This window comes from Buteo buteo, chromosome 9, assembly GCF_964188355.1.
Source record: "Buteo buteo chromosome 9, bButBut1.hap1.1, whole genome shotgun sequence".
In the NCBI taxonomy this organism is placed as follows: Eukaryota; Metazoa; Chordata; class Aves; order Accipitriformes; family Accipitridae; genus Buteo; species Buteo buteo.
Window position 1 is genome coordinate 45,567,870 of NC_134179.1, and position 20,892 is coordinate 45,588,761.

At 45.2% G+C, this 20,892-nt stretch overlaps 1 protein-coding gene across 1 annotated transcript; it reads right to left on the minus strand.

Moving 5' to 3' along the window:
• Window positions 1-2,664: 2,664 nt before the first annotated feature.
• On the minus strand, window positions 2,665-15,245 carry CCR7 (C-C motif chemokine receptor 7). The gene is made up of 3 exons (XM_075036942.1): window positions 15,149-15,245; window positions 8,615-8,664; window positions 2,665-6,861 (listed from the first exon to the last, which is right to left on the minus strand). The coding sequence occupies exons 1-3, from the start codon at window positions 15,156-15,158 to the stop codon at window positions 5,797-5,799; spliced, it is 1,125 nt and encodes a 374-aa protein (XP_074893043.1). The 5' UTR covers window positions 15,159-15,245; the 3' UTR covers window positions 2,665-5,796.
• Window positions 15,246-20,892: the final 5,647 nt, after the last annotated feature.

A 20,892-nucleotide genomic window follows, 5' to 3' on the forward strand; every position in this document is an offset into this window, starting at 1 on the left:
GTGTATCTTCTGTTTTTATGGTCAGCCAAATTTGAAGCTAGAGAGTTATTTGATATGTTACATGTCCATTCTCTTCTCTTTTCCAGCCCCCAAAGCATACTCTTACCACACCGGGGGCTGTAAGGTGGTCTAGCAGTGGACTGTGCTGCTGTCATTAAAGGCAGCATGATGCTGTTTTTCTAGTTATTTTTCCTTATATTCCAACTGTGTGTTCTGGTCCCGTCCTTTGTGCCAAGAGTAGGCTCTGAGCTGGTCCTGCCACCTTCTAATCCACCAAAAGTCTCTACTTTTCAGTCTGGTCAGGCCCTTTGATCTAGTTGCTTTGAGGTCAGGAGGCTGCTTGTGATGATAGAAACAAGGAGCAGCTGAGGTCTCAGCTGACTTCAGTTTTCCCAGATCCATCTCAGGTAGGAGGGGAGAAATCTCTCCCCTTGGAGAGAAAACCCACCACTGGAGGTGGCCCCCAGGCAAGGCAGCTCTGCTGACAAGCTGGGGAGGAAGAGAATTGGCTGCGCAAGAAGTTCTCCCCCGAGATCTGACGCTTTCACCCCCGGAGCAGGAGTTTGGGTTATTTTTCCATATAGAAGAAGATGTGGGGAGAGGGAACCATAGCCCACTCTCAGCTATTCTGATGGTTGCAGCGTGCCACCACCCTTCCTCATCACCCACATGCATTATTTTTAGGGTTTGTTTGCCTCGCTTAACTCCAGCTCATTCTTTCTTAGGGTGACAAAGACTTCCCTCCCACGGCTACCCAGGTGGCACATCAGAAACCACAGCTGTGCCTGGAGCAGCTTCCCCTTCGACTGTCACGTTAATCAGTTTGTTCACCAGCAAGTGATGGGAAGCAGTGCCTGGGACAGCACAAGAAGGGAGAGGACAAACCAATGTCTGTGCTGAGATGGATGGGAGCAACTACATTTAGTGAGGCCTCATTCCAGTTTACCTCCTCCTAATTCCAGTTTACCTCGTACCCAGCCCAGATCCATTGGGCGCTGAGGGCTTTTAAACCGTAACTTAAAAATACACACTAGCACTCGTGCATGGATAAAGAACTGGCAGGGAATGAGAAATGATGAGCGGTGATACTTTATTTGGAGCAATGAGGAGTCCAGGGCTTCTGAGCGATGAAGAGGTTTCCCACAATGACTTGGAGAAGGGCTTGCAGGAACCACCTGGAGTCTGCATGACTGTGACTAGGTGGTGGATGTCTCTCCTGCTTTTGATGTGGTTTATTGCAGACCGGTGGCCCCTTTCTGTAACAAGGGCCAGGTTTTTTTAATTGACATTTTAAAGAAGATTTAAAAAGGAGATTGGCCCTAGTCTCTCAGGGTGCTGTGAAAGGAAGCTTCTTTTTCTGTCTTGCTGGTAAAAGGTATTAAAATGGATTAAATCTGTCCTAGAACTTCACCTTTTTTCCTGTAACAGGTTCTGTGTAATTTGGCTGGGATATTTGTGGCCTAAGGTGTGATGTGGGGTGGTTGCTTGGGCTGAGTTTTACTGGTTTAAATTAAGGTTGTAAGTTGGACCCTCTGTTTTCTTAAAATTCAGGAACTTTCCTGTTCAAAAGCTTGGCTCACAGTCACCTCTGAGAAGCACAGGCCATTTTTAAAAGCATGGTGGCTTTCTGCAAATCCTGGGTTCTGTTTCATATTTTGTATGATCTGGCTCAGAGTTCCTGTTTCAGCAGGCTGCATCTCTTGCACAAATGAGCCCCTTGGACTCAGGGCAGTTGAGACATCTGACCTAGTTGTGGTAAGCAAGACCTAATGTTTATTTAAGGAGCCTTGGGTTTAGGCTGTCATTATTTAGAGTGGTGTTGTGGTGCTATGGTCTTGAGATGCTCCGTATCACTGCTTGAACTTCTGGGCCGGATGCTGAAACTAGCCTAATACTTTCTTTCTAGGGAGAAAACATGAGACATGCATTGTTTAGTGAAAGCAGAAATGGTCCTTAGTTTTGGCACTCAAATGCCAAGCTTCATGTATTCTGGTTTTCTTTGAGGTTCCTTCCTCTTTGATTCTATGGTTGCAATTATAAGACACTTCTTGTAAAGGCTATTGATCATCCCCGTGTGCCTTGAGGCATAAATTAACTGGGGAGGTGAGGAAGAAATGTTCTGTGCATGTTAATCATGCTACATTGGCCTGTTTGAGTTGCAGAGCTGGATTAGATAGGCAGCTCATCTCAAATAGCATGGCAATTACTGCTCTTACATTGTATGTAGGTGTTCTAGCCACCAGAGCTGTGGTCACTGCCTCCCTCTGTGTGCAATTTGCACAGTAATATGGTATTTCGTTACTGACTTTTAAAATTTAAAAGTCAGCAATAAAATGTTACAACATAAAGACTTTTCACATAAACATTGATAAGTAGCTATCAGGTATATTCAGTAGTGGAGCAGTGTTAAGGCAGTTGGGTTAATGGTTAAAGTAAAGGCTGTTACTTAATCTATTGATGACTTGTTTACTGTATAATTCCTCAACAGATGAAGTAAACCAACTTTTTTTCTACTTAGTTTATTTTACATGCTCTTTTTCCTGCAGGGCAGTACTGACATGAAGCTAGGCTGATCAACAAACAGCTCTTGACAGGGCCAGAAGGATACGATACAAACTATTATGATACATACAAGATACGTCCTATGGAGGAAATGCAATGGAAAAACAAAGGTACTTTTAAAAAAATTGTTATAATTTATTTTTCACAAATGGCAAAATACAGTCAGTTTTCACACTTCAGTGAGGAATCTTGAGTTAGGATCTTAGGCCAATGTTAAGATGATTCATCTAAATAAGTGGCCAATTTGTTCTGTCCGTTAAATTTATTTTTTTTTTTAAAAAGCCATGCAGTCTGAAGTCACTGCTGTCTTGTTGAGGAGACACCAGATGCAGCTGTCCCAGATGATGCTTTTAGTATCTCATTTGTATGGAAGCAGCTGCATGTTTTCATATTTAGAATATCTCTAGTCAATAAAGACCTGAAGACTTCTCAGTTTGTAGAAGGGGAATGGCTTTTATCAAACAGGAGACAAGTACAATTACATATTTTGGTGAAGCAATTTCCTTGCTAGAATAAGTTAGGTGAATGTATTTTGCATAAAAAGTTTTAGTTAAAGCAGCGTATTTTCAGGGTACATTCATGTACATATTTAACTTTTTTTGTGTAAAGCAGCTTTACATATATGAATATACATTAAGAATATATTGTTACTGATGAAGAAAACTAAAAAGACTCTGTATTACGGGTGTTCCTTGCTCCAGCAAAGTTCTCGTTAGCTGAGTGTCTTTCCTGAGTAAGGACTATAGGAACAAACCAAGAACAAATAACTATTCAGTGTCAGTTGTAACCCCCCATTTCATATAACAGAAGCAGCACTTCTGTACATGTTACATGGGCATTATAAAACAAAATGCGTTAAATGGTTGGATAGGATTGTACTTCAGCACAGACAAGTAATGCGGAGCGGAATGTGCTTTCTTCCTGAATCCCAGCTCTCGACAAAATCCCATATCCCAGAGCCACGTGGTTTATGAAGAACAACTTATTTCATTATGATAGCAGCTAGCTATATAACTGGCAACACTGTCTCAAAACCATCTAACGGAATTCTTTCCTTGAAAGGTTGATTTTAATTGTCATGTCTCTAAAGCAATGTTTTTTGACCTATGATCCAGAGAGTTCCCTGTATCACCCTAATGGATCCACGTGTGGTATTGAAAAGAGTATAAATGGCTTTTTAGTAAGTGTGTTTGCTCTGCATGGCTCTGAATGTCCACTGGAACATGCCTTACAGTTTCCACAAAGCTGTTCAGGTGCTGCTCTGGAGGGTGAGGCTATGTACCTCTGCTGAGTTAGCCTGCTCCTGCCCAGCACCAAGAGCAGTACCTGGCCAAGACCTTTCGCCATTGACGTCTGGCTCTGGGGAGAGCTGCGCGCTAGCCAAGACCTTTCGCCATTGACGTCTGGCTCTGGGGAGAGCTGTGCGCTATGGGGATTAGAGCATGCAAGTCAGTAACAGATGCACGAACAATTGCAGCAGCTCTTCCCCAGTTGACATTCAGATGTCCGAGGACGGCAGTTCCCAGGGTATTCATCTGTCGGTAGGAATCTTCTCTCTTCTAGTAAATGCACCAACTGGCATTACATTCTGGGCTTCTTTTCAAGGTCTTATTTTACATGACAATAATCTGTTGTTCAGCTGCCATGTTCCTTTCAAGTACGTGACCCTGGCAGTAATCTTCAACACGTGACTGTCCTTTGCATTTAAATCAAACCACAGTGAATGGCATCTTTATTAGCACTGACAGTATGAATGCAAACCACATTTTCAATAGCTTATAAGTGAAATACATATCTGACTTAAAAGCCAGCTGCTGAAGGCCTTCTAGAAAGATATGTTGATCAAGAGGGGAGAAGAAAACCCACATTCTTGTTTATCTCCTGAGGTTGGCAAGCAATAGCACAGAAGGCTCCCACGTGTATGTGAAAATCGGCAGACTGTGTCTGCAGCAGCCAATAAAGCTAGGTATGAGCAAGCTTCAGATACTGGTGGACTGAAGTGTTTGGACCATGGGTGTTTTGCCTTAAGAAATGCATATGGATTTGCCCTGGGCTTGAATCTTTAAAATTCTGAGGATTCTGGCACCAGTCCACTAAAACACATGCTTTATATCAAGTGAATGAGTAAAACGGTCCCTCAGCATGTCAGGAGTAAGGATGACATTGGGCCGGGCTGGATGGCTGAGTGATAAAAATGTATTTTAAGCACCTGGCTGAATTGGTGCAGAAGTGTCTGTTTCTTAGTTCAAGTTTGTATGTTTGGTGATTGGAAAGACATCAGTTATTTGGAACTTGTAACTAACTTGTCTTTCTGCAAAAAGTTTGAATCTAAACTGTGCTAGCTAACCCTGCATCAGCCTTGTGCAGGCAGATGCCCTCTTAGAAGCTAAAGGAGACTTTATTTCCAGAGTGGAGCAGCATTTCTAAAGAATTCAAGTCAATGTTGGGATGGAATAACTTGCAGTCCTTGGGATGCTCCTTCTTTATAGGTGAAACACCAGATATAGGCAGAAGTGAAGTAGAATTTGTACTTTTCCTAACAAACATATGAGTTGCCATAATTATATACAAAGTTATTGAAATTATGTATATCATATGTATGGATTTAGTATTACTTACGGAAATTTCTGACTTTTCGTGGGGGAAGGCAGAGCAGAGAGTTGTGTGCTAGCATACTTCACAGCTTCTGTTAATTTGTATTATATTGGATTAAGCTTGGAGCCTGAGGCTGCTGGTGCTGTTTTGTCCTGAAGACTGAATCAGTGCAAGGGGCATCATTTTTATAGGTATGGAAGAGCAATAGGTAGTCTTGGTAAAAGCAACATTCAAAGCAAGGATGATGCTCTTGGAAGTTCAGCTCTAAAACAAGCAAGTCTGTTGCACAAATGTCTGTTTGTCTTGGTATTTGTTGCTTTTAGGGAAAATGTTCTATTTTGGGCATTACTCATTTTGACTAGGAAAGACTAAAATAAAGGTGAAATGACGTGATACGTTCTAGACTCACCGGTCTCCCTCTCCCTTACTTTGCTATTAGTCGCAGCTTTATTGAAGTCTCTCCATCGACAAGAGTGTTGGCTAGCAGGGCTCATTGCCTGAAATATGGGGAGGCTCCTGGGGTTTCCTCTTACAGCTGTCTTTCCTACAGTAGTGGCAGGTCTCGCTCTACCAGTAATTCAGAATAGAGGAAGTGTACAAAACAATTCCAGCTCGGTCAAAGTCTGCCTGGAGCTCGGCTCATGGGGAGAAGGTGGTAGTTGTCTCTGTCTCCATGGCAAAGGAAAACCTCTTGCTCTCGCGGCAGGTGGACAGCTGCCAGAGGCGCTCCTGGCTCAGGCAGCCCAGCTCCTTCAGAAGCTTGAAGAGGTCATTGCGGAATTTGACACCGATGAAGGCGTAGAGGAAAGGATTGAGGCAGCATCGGAAGCAGGCCAGAGTGTAGGTCACGTCATCTGCCATGTCAAGCTGCTTGCTCTCCTCACACGAGCTGGTGTGGTTGAAGGCTGAGATGGTCTTGGCCAGCATGACACCATTGTAGGGCAGCTGGAAGACAACAAAGACAATTACCACAGCGATGATGACCTTGATGGCTTTATTCTTCTCGAAGTTGCGGGCCTGGAGTAATGTTTTGATGATGATGAGGTAGCAGACAGACATGACGACTAGGGGAAATAAGAAGCCAAAAACCATCTGGGACACTTTGATGCCAGTGTTGAAGGTCTGCAAGTCGTTAGCGATGATGGAACAACGGGGATGGTTGTCCGAATTATTTACACCGCTGTGAACCAGCTCGGGGATGGAGAGGATGAAGGCCAGGAGCCAAATGAGGATGCATGTGACCTTGCTAATGAATATCATGCGGGGACGAAAGCGGTGGGCTGAAGCAGCCTGAACAATGGCAAAGTACCTGTCGATGCTGATGGACAGGAGGAGCAGCATCCCGCTGAAGAAACTCATTTTGCAGATGCAGTAGACGGCTTTGCAGGCAAACTCCCCAAAAAGCCAGTGCATGGCTGCACTTGTGGCCCAAAAGGGGAGGGTCAGCAGGAAAAGGATGTCTGCCAGAGCCAGGTTTAGCAAATAGATGTCCGTCATGGTCTTGAGCCTTTTGAAGTAGATGTAGGTGAGCATCACCAGCCCATTCCCCAGCAGTCCCGTGAAGCAGATGAGGGAGTACATGGCTGGGAGGAAGGCAGCACGGAAGTTACGGACTTCTTCTTTCTCGCACAGGGTCTCGAACATGGTGTAGTCGATGGTTGTGTTGGAGTCATAGTCATCGGTGACGTTGTTCCCGGTGCAGAACTAGAACAGGGAAGAAAAGAAGAGTGTATTGGGACAGGTACTGTGCCCCTCTGTGGCCATCTCGGGCTGTGAAGCAGGCAGGAGTACCCAGCTGCAGAGAAGTCCCAGGGAGTTCCCAAGGGGTGGCTCATGCCGACATCATGAACAGAGTTGGCAAGCTCTCGTGGCTGAAAACATTTCCCATAAATAAGGTGTGGGGTTTTTGGGGCTCAAAGCGGGAATTCCGTGAGAAATGTTTAGTTTAGCGCTCAGCCGAAGTAACACCTGCAAACTCTCAAATGTGTGGCTGCTTTCCAGAATGTTTCAGGACCCACATACAGCTGTATGTACATAGTCAGCTGTTGGATAAAATGGGGAAAATAATACATCCTTCAGCATTCTCCTTCTCTCAGCAGGGGTAATGTTTCCTCTTGATGGACTGTACTCGTTAGGCTTTTTCTAACTTCAGGGTTCCCTCCCTTCTCCCATCTGAGATATCCCTGTTGCTCACCTCCCCTGCTTGCTTGTGCCAGTGCTAGAAGAGGACTGCAGCGGTTGTCTTTGTAACTGGCAGCAACCTGGCACGGCAAGTGCTGGTGTCCTCCCGCGCTTTCTGGTCCCGCTGCCTCCCCGTGGCCCCCCCCCCCCCCAGCCAGGGCTGAGCCCACTGAGCAGGGCTGTGAGCAAAGGGCTCTGTGGGAAGACAAAGCCGGAGCCTCCCTGGGCTGTTTTTTTTCTGCTAAATTAATAGAGGTGTCAATGAGACCGTGAGGAAACGCAGTGAGCGAAGCAGGAAACTGTTACCGTGCTGGCACGGACACGTTGCTGGTGTCTCATTCAGGCCCCTGCCCCTGATTTAAGTTCTGATTATTCTCGTTTCATCTTCCTACACTGTCATAACCTACAGGGCAGAGTGAGCTTGTGGTATCTCTGCCCTGCTTTTTTTGTGACTTATTAGTCTCCAGTACCTTCTCTTCATTGCACAGAGATGAAAGGTTTCCCCTGGATACCTCTACCTGTTATCACCGAATATCTTAGCTCGCTCTCCATCTCAGGCAGGCTTGACTTTTACCACATCCTGCCTGCTATCTGGAGGCATGCCACCAGAAGTGAAAGGGAAAAGAAACGGGCTTGCAAAACTCTCCCTACTCTGCTGAGCCTCTCGGAGCCCGAGCTGGGGGTCACGGTGTGGTGGAGGCTGCTCCTGTGGTTGTGGGAGCACCAGGGCCAGGTCCACAGTTCAGGAGCTGGTCACAGCACAGCTCGGTGCTTTGGGTTCTCCTTCCTGCTTCAGGTTTACTCTTAGGAGGAACAGGCAGAGGAAGATGCTGAGCCCTTCTTCCTTGGGCACGCCAGCTCTTCAACACTGACCTCAGTTAAAGCCCAGCGCTCTGACCAGGTATTTGCAACAAGCTGGCTCTTTGCAAGCACTCAGCGTAGGATGCTCTTGTCTTTCCTGAAAATGCTCATTTTGGTGCTAGAAGGGGACTGGGTTTTAACAGTCCAGGCCATCTTAAAATCGCAGTGTGTGTCATTGTTTTGGTTCTCTCTTTGTCTTCGCTCTTCCTGTTTGTTTTTCCTCTGGCCTCTAGCCCTGCTCTGCTGTCTCACCGCCCACCTCCGCGCAGGCTGGATCCTTAGTGTGAGCAGCCACGTCCCCACGCATCTCTGCAGGGCTGTGGGTGGCTGCTTTTTGCCTGTCAGAGTTTTCAAGATCTCTCTTTACCCACAACACAAATGCAGCTGGATTTCAACAATGTTTTTAACGTCTTACCTGAAAAATTAGAGGAAGGCTGAAAACAAGGGTGACCTTTAACTGCTTGCCTATAGAAGAAGGAGACACTGTGTTAGTGTTCATAGTTGAGTGGGGATTTCCACATGATGCTCACTTTGAAAAAGCAGTGGTAGCATACTTGACCATGGCATTCGCAACCCTGCAAAGCTCCCCACAGCTGGGTAAACTAAAACCTGATGAAGATGCTAACAGGATAACCCAGGGTCACATAACAAGTTACTGTCAGAGCACAGATTTAAGTCTTGGGAGTCTGGCCCCTCCAGGTTCATCTGTAAAGGCTGATAGCTAAGGACAGTTAACTCATGCACAATGTACCTATTTTTATTTTATACTTTTCTTTTTTCCTACACAGTCAGCAGCCTGTCTCCTGTGCCTTGTTCTGAGCTGTGAGGGTGTAGCATACTCAACCCATGTAAAAACATACAGCTGTGAGTGCAATAAATTTGGCCCAGCTGTTCCCTGACAGTGTGGTGACTGGACTGCAGAACAGGAAAGCACTGCTCCCTGCAGGATATACATGACTGAAGCTGGCTGAAATTTATTGCTTGTCTCTAAATATCAGAGTTGGCTTCTGCTGCCTTTGGATGTGGAGATACAGGATGCTGACAGCTGGGAGGAAGAATTAAATTCAGAGCCAGATGTGATAATGGTGAGAGCAATCTCAGACAAACAGCTCTTCCTGCTGTGGTTAGCAGAGGCATAGAAGCCAGTGAAAGCTTTCTCTTTGCTCTATTTAAAGCTTGTACCAGCATCTACCTTGGGCAGTTACGACTGAAAGTTGCTCAAGCTAGAAGGTGATGTGGCAACTGTGAGAAAGCCCTCACTTCTGTCTGTTCTGGCGCAAGCAGAAGATTTGTCCTTCCTTGAGGGAGAGTTGGCATCAGCTGTCATCAGTTGGCATCAGCATCCCTGTCGTGCTGCTCATCCTAGGATGTCTCTCTAGGCACTGGCTAGTTCCCTGTGCTGCAGCCCCTCACTTCCCTGCTGATTATCTGGTCCAGGGTCACTGAGCAAGGCTGGGGCAGAGGCAGGAGATGCCTTTGGTTCCAGCTGCCTGTTTCTTTCAGGGAGTATGGCTTTCTCCCTGTGGATAAGCCTGTTTGTTCATAAATTTGGCTGATTCCTTTGCCCATCTTGTGCTTAGCAGTTTATTGTATGCGGCTTTGTTCTGTTTCTTTGCAGAGCCCCTTTGCACCCTTCCCTTCTCTGCCACTCTCCTATTCAGGTCTTGCACTGGAACAGGATGGTGAACTTCCACTACTTCAGGTAATTGCAACTGTTGCACCAGTATCCCCACTTTGTCATGTGCAATAGCATCATTAATAACAGAAATAGTTACTTTTGGTATCTGTGATTGGAGAAGCTTGTTTATATATGAGTGGGTGAGAGATCCTCAGCGACATGTGAAAAAACCCTCATACTTCTGATCCCCAGAGCCGTATGTGAGCTTCCCACTATGTCTTGTAGAAGTTTGTGCCTTGCCTTTCTCCCATATTTTCATCTTTTATACTTATGCAGCTGGGTGCTTATTTATGTTCATACACCCCTCACGTCTGAATCCTCCTGGGGGACTCTGAAAGGTGTAATAGTGCAGTTTACAGTCAGGAATGGAGTATGCCAAGGTTGGGCTTGAGGATTAAGGGGGACTAAGTTCTGTCTGTATTTTTGGTGTGTCTGATTACTTTCACTTTTCAGTCCCAGACTGCAGGAAGAGGTTTGGTGACTATATGGTGTAGCCATCTCACCCTTCAAACTGCTAATCTAACTTTTTTGCATATTACACACAGGAAATACACTGAAAGCCTAACCACTTAAACCTGTGTCCTGGATTTGGCTGGGATAGAGTTAATTTTCTTCCTAGTAGCTGGTATAATGTTGTGTTTTTTTAAATTCACCTGCTGGGTGAATTTAAGTAAGCCTAGACTGTAATCGCCCTCCCTGCCTGGGACACAGGCATGGGGTCCCTGGCTTCTGCAAAAAAAGCCCAGCCATTGGAGTCTTTAGTCTTCAGTTCCACTTTCTTAATAGCCTGGTTTCCAGGGGACTCCTGGAGTTGGTGCTTATGTCTGCCTGTGCCTGGGTAATAATTACCTCTGCTGGCCCATCTCAAGCACATTGGGCAGGGGCTGAGGCCTCAAAAGCAATTAACTTCCTAGAAGCTGTATAAAAAGGAGGCAGAGGAGAAGAGCCACTCTCAGCCCACAGGGGAAGGGCACCAACCTAAATCCGACTCTGTCAGTGCATTGCTTGGTTTGCAGTTTTCTGTTGCCTCATGCAAAGGACACGGTGCCGCCTAGTGCCAGGCTGATGCACCAGCTGGCCAGCCCAGGACAATTGCCCCCTAAGCGCGGTACCATCTTCCTCTGCTTTTTTTGCATCTCCCCTTCAAGCCCCAGGACCAGCCTAGCCTTTACTTAATCTGAAAAGTCATGAGCTCGCAGCCCTGGTGAGTTGCTGTTTTTTTTCTTTTTTTTCTTAACACACTGTGAAGTGACTAACGAAATAGAACTGATAAAGTGACTCAACTAACGATCCTGAAACAGTTCAGCTAAGTATCATTCCTTTGAAGATCTTCACGCTATTTTTTTTTTTCTTCCCTCGGTTGCTGTTTCAAGTGTCTTAAATGTCAAATGATTTTTCAATATAAAAAAAGCTTGCGCTGTTTCTTCTCCTCATTCTGTCCCCCCACCTCAGCTTACGCATTTGCAAAGGCATAACCAGAGAGGCAACGCAGACTTGTGGTCCTCCTGTGTGAGTTTGTTGAGCAAGTCCCTGTGTCACCAGTTTCAGACAGACTGGATGAGACTCCCTTCTCCCTGCAGTGCTCTTAGGGGTCCAGGGCAGTGGGGGAGAGGGAGAAGCAACAAATGAGTTGCAGAGAGGAAATGAGACATACTCTGGAGTTCAATAGGCAATTTTAGGTAGCTTTCTTGACTTTTTCTTTCTTTATTTTTTTTTTTTCCTCTGGCAGTTCTCTGCTGTGGGTATTTTCCTAAAGTTTTGTTCCTCAAAATATTAAGAAAAAACCCCTCTCAAAAGTCCCCACAAACAGTTGAAACAGAAACTTCATTTTATAAAAAGACAATAAAACCCCATTACAGCGAATGAGTCAGATGTGTTATAAAGCCCCATGTCAGCCCCCATGTCCCTCAGCTGGTGATGCAGTGGTTTGATGTAGTGGTTTGCTGCAGTTCTCAAAAGCATGCTCCTGTCCTGCAGGACCTGGGAAAAGGTGGAAAGGAGACTTGCTCCATGCAAATGAAAGAGGGAAGGGGTCTGCTCTCTGCTGTTGGTGGCAGGGCGTGGGGGAGAGGGGACAGTGACCCATCAGTTTTGAGAATCCTCCTCCATAGAGTAAACGCAAGAGGTGGGATTCATCCCACTGAACTATAGCCCTTGACATGTGGCTAGTTGTTTAGGCTGCCTTGGTAGTAAAGGGAAAGAAATGGGTGTTTTTAAGGTATGGCTCAACTGCCATGAGGTAGGCATCTGGGGTGCAGTTCATGCCATGTTATGGCAGAAGGCTTGGTGAGTTTGGACAGATGAACCCCATCCAATTTATCTGAATCTCCCTCAGCATCAGCAACCAATCTTAAGCAAGATAAAAGAAGCTGTAGTAGCAGTGAATCCCCCCCAGGTATGCCCAGAAAAGCTTCTGACAGTAAGAAATATTTGGTAGCAGAAAATCCACCCAGAGGAGGAAAGAGGAGAAGAAACACAACCATGTAGGATGGTTAAAACTGACTGGACAAACCAAATCCTGCAGAATGAAGCACTAGGTCAGCTCCTACCCAAGCAGGTCAGGCTCTAAGCAGGGCCAGTGTGGAGGAGCAGCTGCTCACCTCTGCTGGTGCTGAGGAATGCATGAAGTGAAAACCAAGAGTTGGGAATGCTTTAGGGAGTATTGGCAAAGCTGAGCAAGCCTGCTCTGGCTAAACCCTCGTGGTGGAAGAATGTTTTTCTGTTGGCCAGAATTGCAAAGCAAAAGTTTCAGTCTTGAGCACCTTAGCACGTATGTAGGCAGCGAGTAACGTACTGTTTATATCTTTAAACATGTACTGGTTTCTGGTGCCTCTTCACCATCTGTATAGTAGACTTTTGGGGAAAGAACTGGGTATTTCTGAGAAATATTAATCATACTTAAATGATATAATGACTACTGGCAGTTAACAGTTCAGTCCCTGTTCTTCCCCCACCTTTCCCCTCTACTTCTCACAACTAGCAGAGGAAAGATACCATCATTTCAGGAGTGAATAGACCCAGTGAAACATAAGTCATATTTTTATTTCATGTGTTCCTAGATCTGTTACAGAAGAAAGTTAATTATCTGCCTGCACCCCTTTTGGGAAATTGTGAATCAAAAGACAAGATAAGCAGAGGTAAGCAAGTTAAGAATGAATTTTTTAAGTGAGCCAATCATGTTTCCTATATAACTGTTAAAAAAACAAAAAAAGAAGCAAGCAATAATGCTGTGCATCTTCCAGTGCTGTGAAATACTTCTTTTGGAATATTCCTCTGAAATACAATAATAGGCCAAAAACTCCCCAAATACTGAACCCCTTAAAACAAGAAACCTACAAAGCACCCACACGGTGTTGCAGAGGCCAAAAGTTTAAATGAGAGAAGAGTGATGTGTGGTGAGCAGGTCCCACTGGGTTATGATTTGTTGGTTTGGATGCAGGGATTCCAAAATTCAGGGATTTCCTAAGCCACTGATCGCCAGAAGCTGTGAGGAGGCATCCCTGAGAAGAGTTCCCTCTGCCCCTTCCCTGCTTCTGCCTGCTAGGTCCCATGGGACCCAGTACCTCCAGTGTGCACTGCTGGAGCATTCTGCACCCCCCAGCTGCTTCTCCCCAGTGTCACTTCAGAGGCTGGGAGACCCTGAGCTCCCCCTTCCCAAGGCAGCACAGGGTTCAGCACCAGCTGTGCTCTATGTGGAACACCCCTCTGCTTAATCCAGCAATCGCTGCAGACCTTTCAAGAGGAGAAATCCCTGCCTGGAAAATGAGGACTAGTTTAGGGGCTGAAACAGTGGACAAAGATACAAAAAGAAGTGGTTATTTTCCCAGCTGTACCACACTAGCTGTGTGATTTTGCATGAGTCACTTTAAGTTTTTGCATATTAATTTCTTCAAAAAAGGAGAGCGCAATAGTCCCCATTCCTGTGCTACAGTCTAAGGCACCTGTAGGGAATTGGGTGCTCAAATCTTGGTGTATTCACAGACTGTCTCTAGCTCTGTCTGCAGCACTTCACACAGGACATCTACACCTCCCTGCATACTGCCTGCTGCAGTGTGGGGAGGCACAGGGAACCTTCTCACATCCCAGTTAATTTAAAGCTCTGATTTGAAAATGTCACAGAGAAAAGGCAGTGACACCTCCCATTTCATCCTGTTACAAGGCTTAATTCATTACACCTGGAACAGGGCTTTACTGGGATGAGCTCTATAGCTACTGTCTCATCCCTCACACCATCCTTCTTACAGCTCTGACCGAGCTCTCTGTCATAGAGAGGTAGCGGTTGTATTATAAACCCAGTTTGGTTAATCTGGTTATAAACTAACTTACTGACCTAGGCTATTGCATTTATTCCTCTTCCCTGCACTCCCTCAGTCACACTGGGATTAGTGTTTGCAAATACTTGAGCAATAAAAAAAACAAGCAAAAAAGGAATACATCATAGTCTTAGAGGAAAGAAGAGCCTGCATCTTATCTGCTACATCTCCAACCCACAGTGCTATTCCCCTCCTAGAGCCGCCCACCTGCTCCAGCTTCTGGAAGTTGGTGACTGCAGAGCACTGGGAGTGAAAGAACAATAATAAATGGCAAAAGAAAATTTGAAACTTTCAGCGGGAAACACAAACAGACTGTCTTGTGCCTCCTGGGCTAATGGGATGTCATGTACCAAAGAAAAGAGGCTTCTCTTGCTTACTTGCTCCTCTCTGCGTGCTTTGTGATGGGGTAATCTGTGGTAATACAGACCCATAACAAATGCACTTACTCAGGGCTGGTCCAGCTTGGAGCAAGCACAAACCCATAATTTTTGCAGCAAAGTTTTGTTGCTGCAGTAAAGATATTCATTAATAGAAACAATTTGCAAAAGACTGGACAGACTTAGCCAACAATAAACTTAGATGTACTTGCTCCTAATTCCTTGATTTAGTCACTGAATTAAAATATTGCCAAGGAGATAGCGTTCTCTTTTTTTTTTTTTAAATGTTTTATTAAGAACATAGAAGAAAAGGTACAAATTATGTGAGAAGAGCTCATTTGCTTTGGGACAAAATAGCTCCTTGAAATTGCCTCCAAGCCTATTTTTTCATGTGTGTGTTTCTGAAGTAGAGTTGTAAAAAAGAACTTTGCTATTAAAAAAAAATATATGAGGAAGATGAAAGTCTTTTATATTGTTTAAATAGTCTGTTAAAAGTGCTTCGTCTATGTGTCATAGGGCATGAATTTGGCATTATTAATAAAGCTGAAGACAAAGCCAGAGGCTGCAGAACAGGTACTCACCACCATCCATGGTCTTGTTTCAAACAGAGGTGAAGTCACAAGGTTAGCAAGAGCATCGTATGCTCCAGCGCAGCCTCAACGCACCGCAGTTCCTGCCAGAGACCCTTTTTGGGAAACTCTGTCTTTTATACTTCCTGCACCTCTGCGAGAAGCTCGTGACACACCCTGGCGTCACTGACATTTACCAGAGCCTCCTCCTCCTCCTCTGTGTGCTTTCACTAATACAGGAGCGTTGTGCTGTGTGCCATGCTGCCTTCCGACACTCGGGGTGTTCAGGTGCTTCCTCAGCACATGCAGCCAAGGGCTGTGGACGAGCACTTTTTACTGAGACTTAGTGAAACAAAGTGGGTTCTGCTTTTGCACTGACACGTGAGAAATTGTCTGTGGTGAAGGGGCACCAGGAAAGAGTCTCCTTTCTTGTTATCTCTCCTCTCCATGGCAGATCCTGCTTCACCTGCCAGAGCATCCACCAGAACCCAGTGCTGTAGGAAACAGGACAATTCCCATCTCCTCCGCCAGACCCTTTCTGGGGAAGGTGTTCAACTACCACATGAAAAATCTCAGTGTGCAGGATTGCTAGTGCTGAGCATCCCCGTGCCCTTCTCCCACATGCTTGCGGCATCCTTTCTAGATTATCAGCAGCTCAAGTGAGTAAGTGGACTTTCCCCCTGCTTTCTGCTTTTGGGTGGTTTTGTGTTACCATCTGCTGAGTATCAGCATTCATCATCTTCCTCAAAAGATTTTTGCGCTTCTGCGGTTACTGCAGAAGTTTCAAACCTCAGGACGTAGCCCTGGGAGGACCTGCAGCACCATCAGCTCTGGTCGCTGCCTTGACAGGGAGTCACTTCATCCAGTCCTGTTCCTAAATTGATCGGCTTCAATACAAATCAGTGGCTTTTGTTTTGTTGCTGTCCAAGGTGGACCCCTGCTCTTGGAACAAACTCCTCTAACAGGTAGAAACATCACCAGCTCCTCATGAACTTGCTGTCCTTCCAAGATGACTCAGAAGTATTTGCTTTGGCATCTTGTCCTCTGCATCTTCTTCTTACAATATGTCAATGCTGTTACTGCAGCTGAGACTGATGAAAAAATAAAGCATCATTATATGGGATACGTATTATAAGGAGCAGTTAAGTTGCGTTAAATGAGTTGATCAGTTACATCAACACCAGCACTTCAGCCCTGCTGCTCGTACAACCTTCGGAGGCAGAATCCAGCTCACTGCAAGTAGCTTCAGCCAGCATCCAAGCAGAAATCATTTTGGGAACGATGCCTTTCCTAAGCATTAAAACACTACAAGCAGTGAATATTTGGTAGGCTGTGGCTCTTGGGAAAAGTAAGAACTTTTCACTGCTGGGGAGAGCCGATTTGTTTCCCCCAGCACAGTGTTGTTAAAAACCCCAACATTACTGGAATGTTTCTATTCAAATTATTTTAAGATGGTGTAACGGCTAACCGCAGCCAAAAGAGAACTTCAGTAGAATTTGAGTACATGTAAGAGTCTGATCCTATAGGCAAGGCAGCAAGCGATCAGTAGTTTTAACGTCAACTAGTTCAACATGAAGCCACATGTTTCACTCCCTAGCTCTCTCAAGCCCAAACTGAATATATCTGAAGTGAAGGATCCCATGGGTGGTCTCAGATCCTATGTAAACACCCATCCAGAGTTTCAGGCCTTCCTTGGACATTATGTCAGCGCCGCTGTCAATTAAAAACCTCAATGTTTCCCTCTCAGTACACCAGTGCCACTGTGGTTCTGATCCCATCCTGGGGTATTTCATGTATAGGATGCTGAGGCTTGAAGACTATCAGCATTTTTATCTGACTTCACAGAAGGTGACCCACACTTTCCTTAACACTCTCTAAGCACACATCACTGGCTTTTCGGCACACTCGCTTTTGACTTATCTCAGTAGGCAGGTGCAGTTCACATCTCTGTGACTCTATTTATTGCTCTGTTTTCCTTTTGTTCATCAATTATCCAAGCAGGTACGCTGCCTTTGAGAGTTTTATCTTTTAACCACTTCCGCCAAGAAGGACTAGAGATGAAATACTTCTCTCAGGTACAGGCAGAATACTTAGAAATGGTGGGTGTAAAGCCTTTAAACATAATCACAGTGCTGTCTGTGGGAGCGGTGGGTATGTAGAGATAGGCATGATCACCTAGATTTGCTCTGTACTTGCACTGCTACTAAAAGCGAGGGGAAGAGGCTGTAAGACCTCAGTGAATCCATCCCCAGATCCATGGTGGCTGAAGCCAAAGACAACAAGAGAAAGGAGGCAGGCAGGTGGTTTGCAGTTTGTTTTCTGCACATACTCCCAAGCTTTAACTTCAAAGTTTTGGTTCACGCCACGTTCTGTGTTGTCAGAGCCAATTAAAGCAAATAGTTTTCCTTAAAAAAGAATGGGAATTATTTTAAAATAAACAATTTACTATGCCTTCATAACACTGAGTCTTCTTGTACGGTCATGTTTTATACCTAGGGAGTTCTCAAAACATTTATTAAAGCTTTGCTTAATTTGATTGTGTATATTTGCAGTCCTTTCATGCCTTAGTGATTCTGTCTCTTTGACATATTCCCTTTAACATGTGCGACTCATGAGCTATCTTTTACAAAAACGTGATCCTGCATGAACAAATATAGCGCACTTCTCAACAATGCCAGGCCCCATCTATGCCCAAGAAAGCCACACTGTGCTGTTTGCTCACAGGAACACATTTGTTACCCTAAAGTTAAATTAACTATTTAAAAAAAAAAAAAATCAAGACTGAAAATACCTGGTAACTTACGTTAGAACCTAGGTTACTCTGCTGACCTCCACTGCAAGAAGAGTGATGAAAATTTTTTGCCCAGGTCACAGTACTAGAGCTAGATGGCAGTTGTTCATCAAAGTGACTTCTCAAAAGAAAACACTGTTCCTAATAAATTCCACAGCAAGTTAGCTCAGAAAGAAAGATTTCAGTTCCGGTTGGTTCCACTTGAACTGAAACATTGAATTTGCTGAACTGAATTGAAACATGTAATCTTGAATTGGTCTGACATTAAATTGCAACTCATTCAGCAATGAAATATCTCATGGGAATTTAGTTCCTGTATTTCACATCTCTGTCCTGTGTGTAAAATTGGAGTTCGTACAGTCTCTCCTTCAACTAAGTCACATGGACATCCCAAAGCAGAAAGGATCCCAGTGCCTCACAGGAGATGGTGCCTGGCTAGCACGCACAGGCTGTATGATCTTAGAAAGCAGAACTCATAAGGCTCTACTGCACTTCAGCAAGGTGTAATTCATTCTGAGAAAAACACAGCACAAGATGTTTTTACATCCTGAATTCAAAGCCTTCCTGTATTTTCCACTAATTTTGCTTTAAGTGAATTGAGTTGAAAACAGACTTTGAAACATCACTTTCTCAGCAGGTGGAGAGTCCACGCAGCTGCAGCCAGTTCTGTCCATGGCTATGCAAGAGCCCCCCACACCGTGTCGGGGATTGGCTCACACGGGGCTGAGCAAGCAGCACGAGCGGTTTCAGGTAGGCAAACTGACATTACTGAAGCCCAGCTTCAGGCTGAGCACTGAAGAAGGTTTTGCATACAAGCAAAAGCATCACAGTTCAAATCCAGGTATTGTAGGTCCCTTGCAACCTGCTGACCTGTCCTTCTCTTTCCCTGCATTCTGCCACAGGACAAGACAGCGCGAAGCACCGAAGGAGCTACATCCCCCAGCTCTCAGCTCTGTTGTTCTGCTCTTTCGCTGACCTAAACCACCGGGAACGTTTCTCCCCTTCGCTGTAGGAAGCCAGAGTCACCTAAACAAAAGCATTGGTGAGTTAAGGGTGAACCTGACTCAACTGCCCACTTCCCAGTAATGTCCCTCCTCTTACATCAGGGAGGGACCCTGACAGCTCCTCTGCTGTTCTGCTTTGCCCGGCAATGCCAAACCAAGATACTTGGGATCTCCCACCTCCAGTTTTGCCTCTTGCCCAAACACGCCACTCAGCTCTCAAGCTACTGAGCTGGCATTTTGGGAGGCACGCAGGGAAAGTTTGTGTGTTGAAGTCAGTAGGTTTACTCTGGGGGGGCTTTGACAGTCTTTTCTCAAGCAAACAAAATAGGAGAAGTGAAATTGTGAGTAAATTCCTGACATTAAGACCAGTACTGACCTGGGATTCCTCACCGAGAGGAGTTCTTAGAGCAGTTGTAGGGGATGCCCTGAAAATCGCATGATTGTGATCTCACCATGAGGTTATTAAAAGATCCTTATTCTCCAACAGAGGAAGTAATCTGCACGGCAGGCAGGCTTTCGTCAGGGACATGCAGTTGCCCACGTTGCCTGTTGGTCAGTCCCAGGAGGGAAGGGCACACACTTGGTGTCACTGGGAATTTACCTTCTTCATGCCTGCGTCATGTCACGGGTGATGGCCTTTCTCTTCAGTTCTTTTTCTGGAGAGAGGAAAAAAAAAAAAAAGCAGTTTCACCAGATTGACATCTGCTCTGCACTAAAGCAGCTTCCTCAACCTGCAGTCCAGGAATTGAGCTGTGACAAGGGAAACGTACACAGAGATGCAAGTGGGGAGAAGTCAGGCTGGCAGAAACACAGACGCTCTGCTTTCTGCCGCTGAGGTGCGGAGGCCGAGCCGGCTCCTCAGCCACTGGCCGCTTGTGCTGCTGGTTCCTCTGTCCCCTCAGTCCTCAGGTCAGGGCTGGGGGGCTTCCCATGGGACCTGCTCCATTTTGTTTGCCGACACTACCAGGTCCATTTTTATGCGGAGGGACCTGTGATGAGCAAAGGGATCCTTTCTGGCCTGAACTAACATGAAAGAGACAGTGGTCACCCCAGAATGACAGGTGGGGAAAGGAGAGGAGATGAAAAAAAAAAAGGAAGAAAAACTCCTGGGATGTTGCAGGAACTGTGCATGGCCACTGGTTATGTCTAGAGAGGGTTTTGAAGCATTCCCTATACTTCATTCCCACACAGGTGGGCAAACTGCTGGGAAGTTCCCACAGGATATCAAACCCTAATGAGCAATTAATTGTTTAGGGAAATAAAGAGATAGTATTATGTGTCCTAAAAAAGAATTGAGGGTTAAAGTGTCTGCTGACCATACAGCAAGCATCCTTCCTGTGAGCCTACGTTACCATGTTCAAAAGGTGTAAGATTTAATACCAATCCCCTGTGGCCTTTGAAAGAAAACTGGGTATAGAAACAGGGAATAATCCCATCAGTGGTTTCTCTAAGAAGAGCCCATCCAGTCTTCTCTATCACAGATGTGGCATTCGTCATCCCTGGGCTTAAAAAATAACAATAATAAAAAAATCATATTGTGATTTTTCACACCCTTTCTGTCCTTACTGTCACTCTTTCTGGTTTAGCTTCCTGGTGCCAGGATTAAAATGGCTTTTCCTTGCCTTTTTAACAGAATTGAGTGAAAAAAGCAAATTGAAACGAGCTGTTTACAGAAATTGTAGACTTTTACAAGTCAGAAGTGAAGCTGTACGTGATAATTTACAACAAAATAAGACACCAGCCCAATAACTGCAAAACCACTTCAAAAAAACCCCTTGAAGATGTGGAAAAAAAAAAAGCGTCAAAGTGAAAGAAGGGAACCGAGAACAAAAACAGTGAGACAGACCTAAACCAGAGCAGGATTCATGCTTTCATGCCTAGAGTCTAGTAGCTGATCTCCACTTGGTTATCAGTACAAATCCGACAGGGGAGAGATTTGCGAGAATCACTGTCAATAATGT

Coding starts and splice junctions, on each gene's coding strand:
- CCR7 (XM_075036942.1), bottom strand. Junction 6,862..8,614: donor GCCTTCCTCTAATTTTTCAG/GTAAGACGTTAA, acceptor TCCCTGTTCTAG/TTCTGCACCGGGAACAACGT.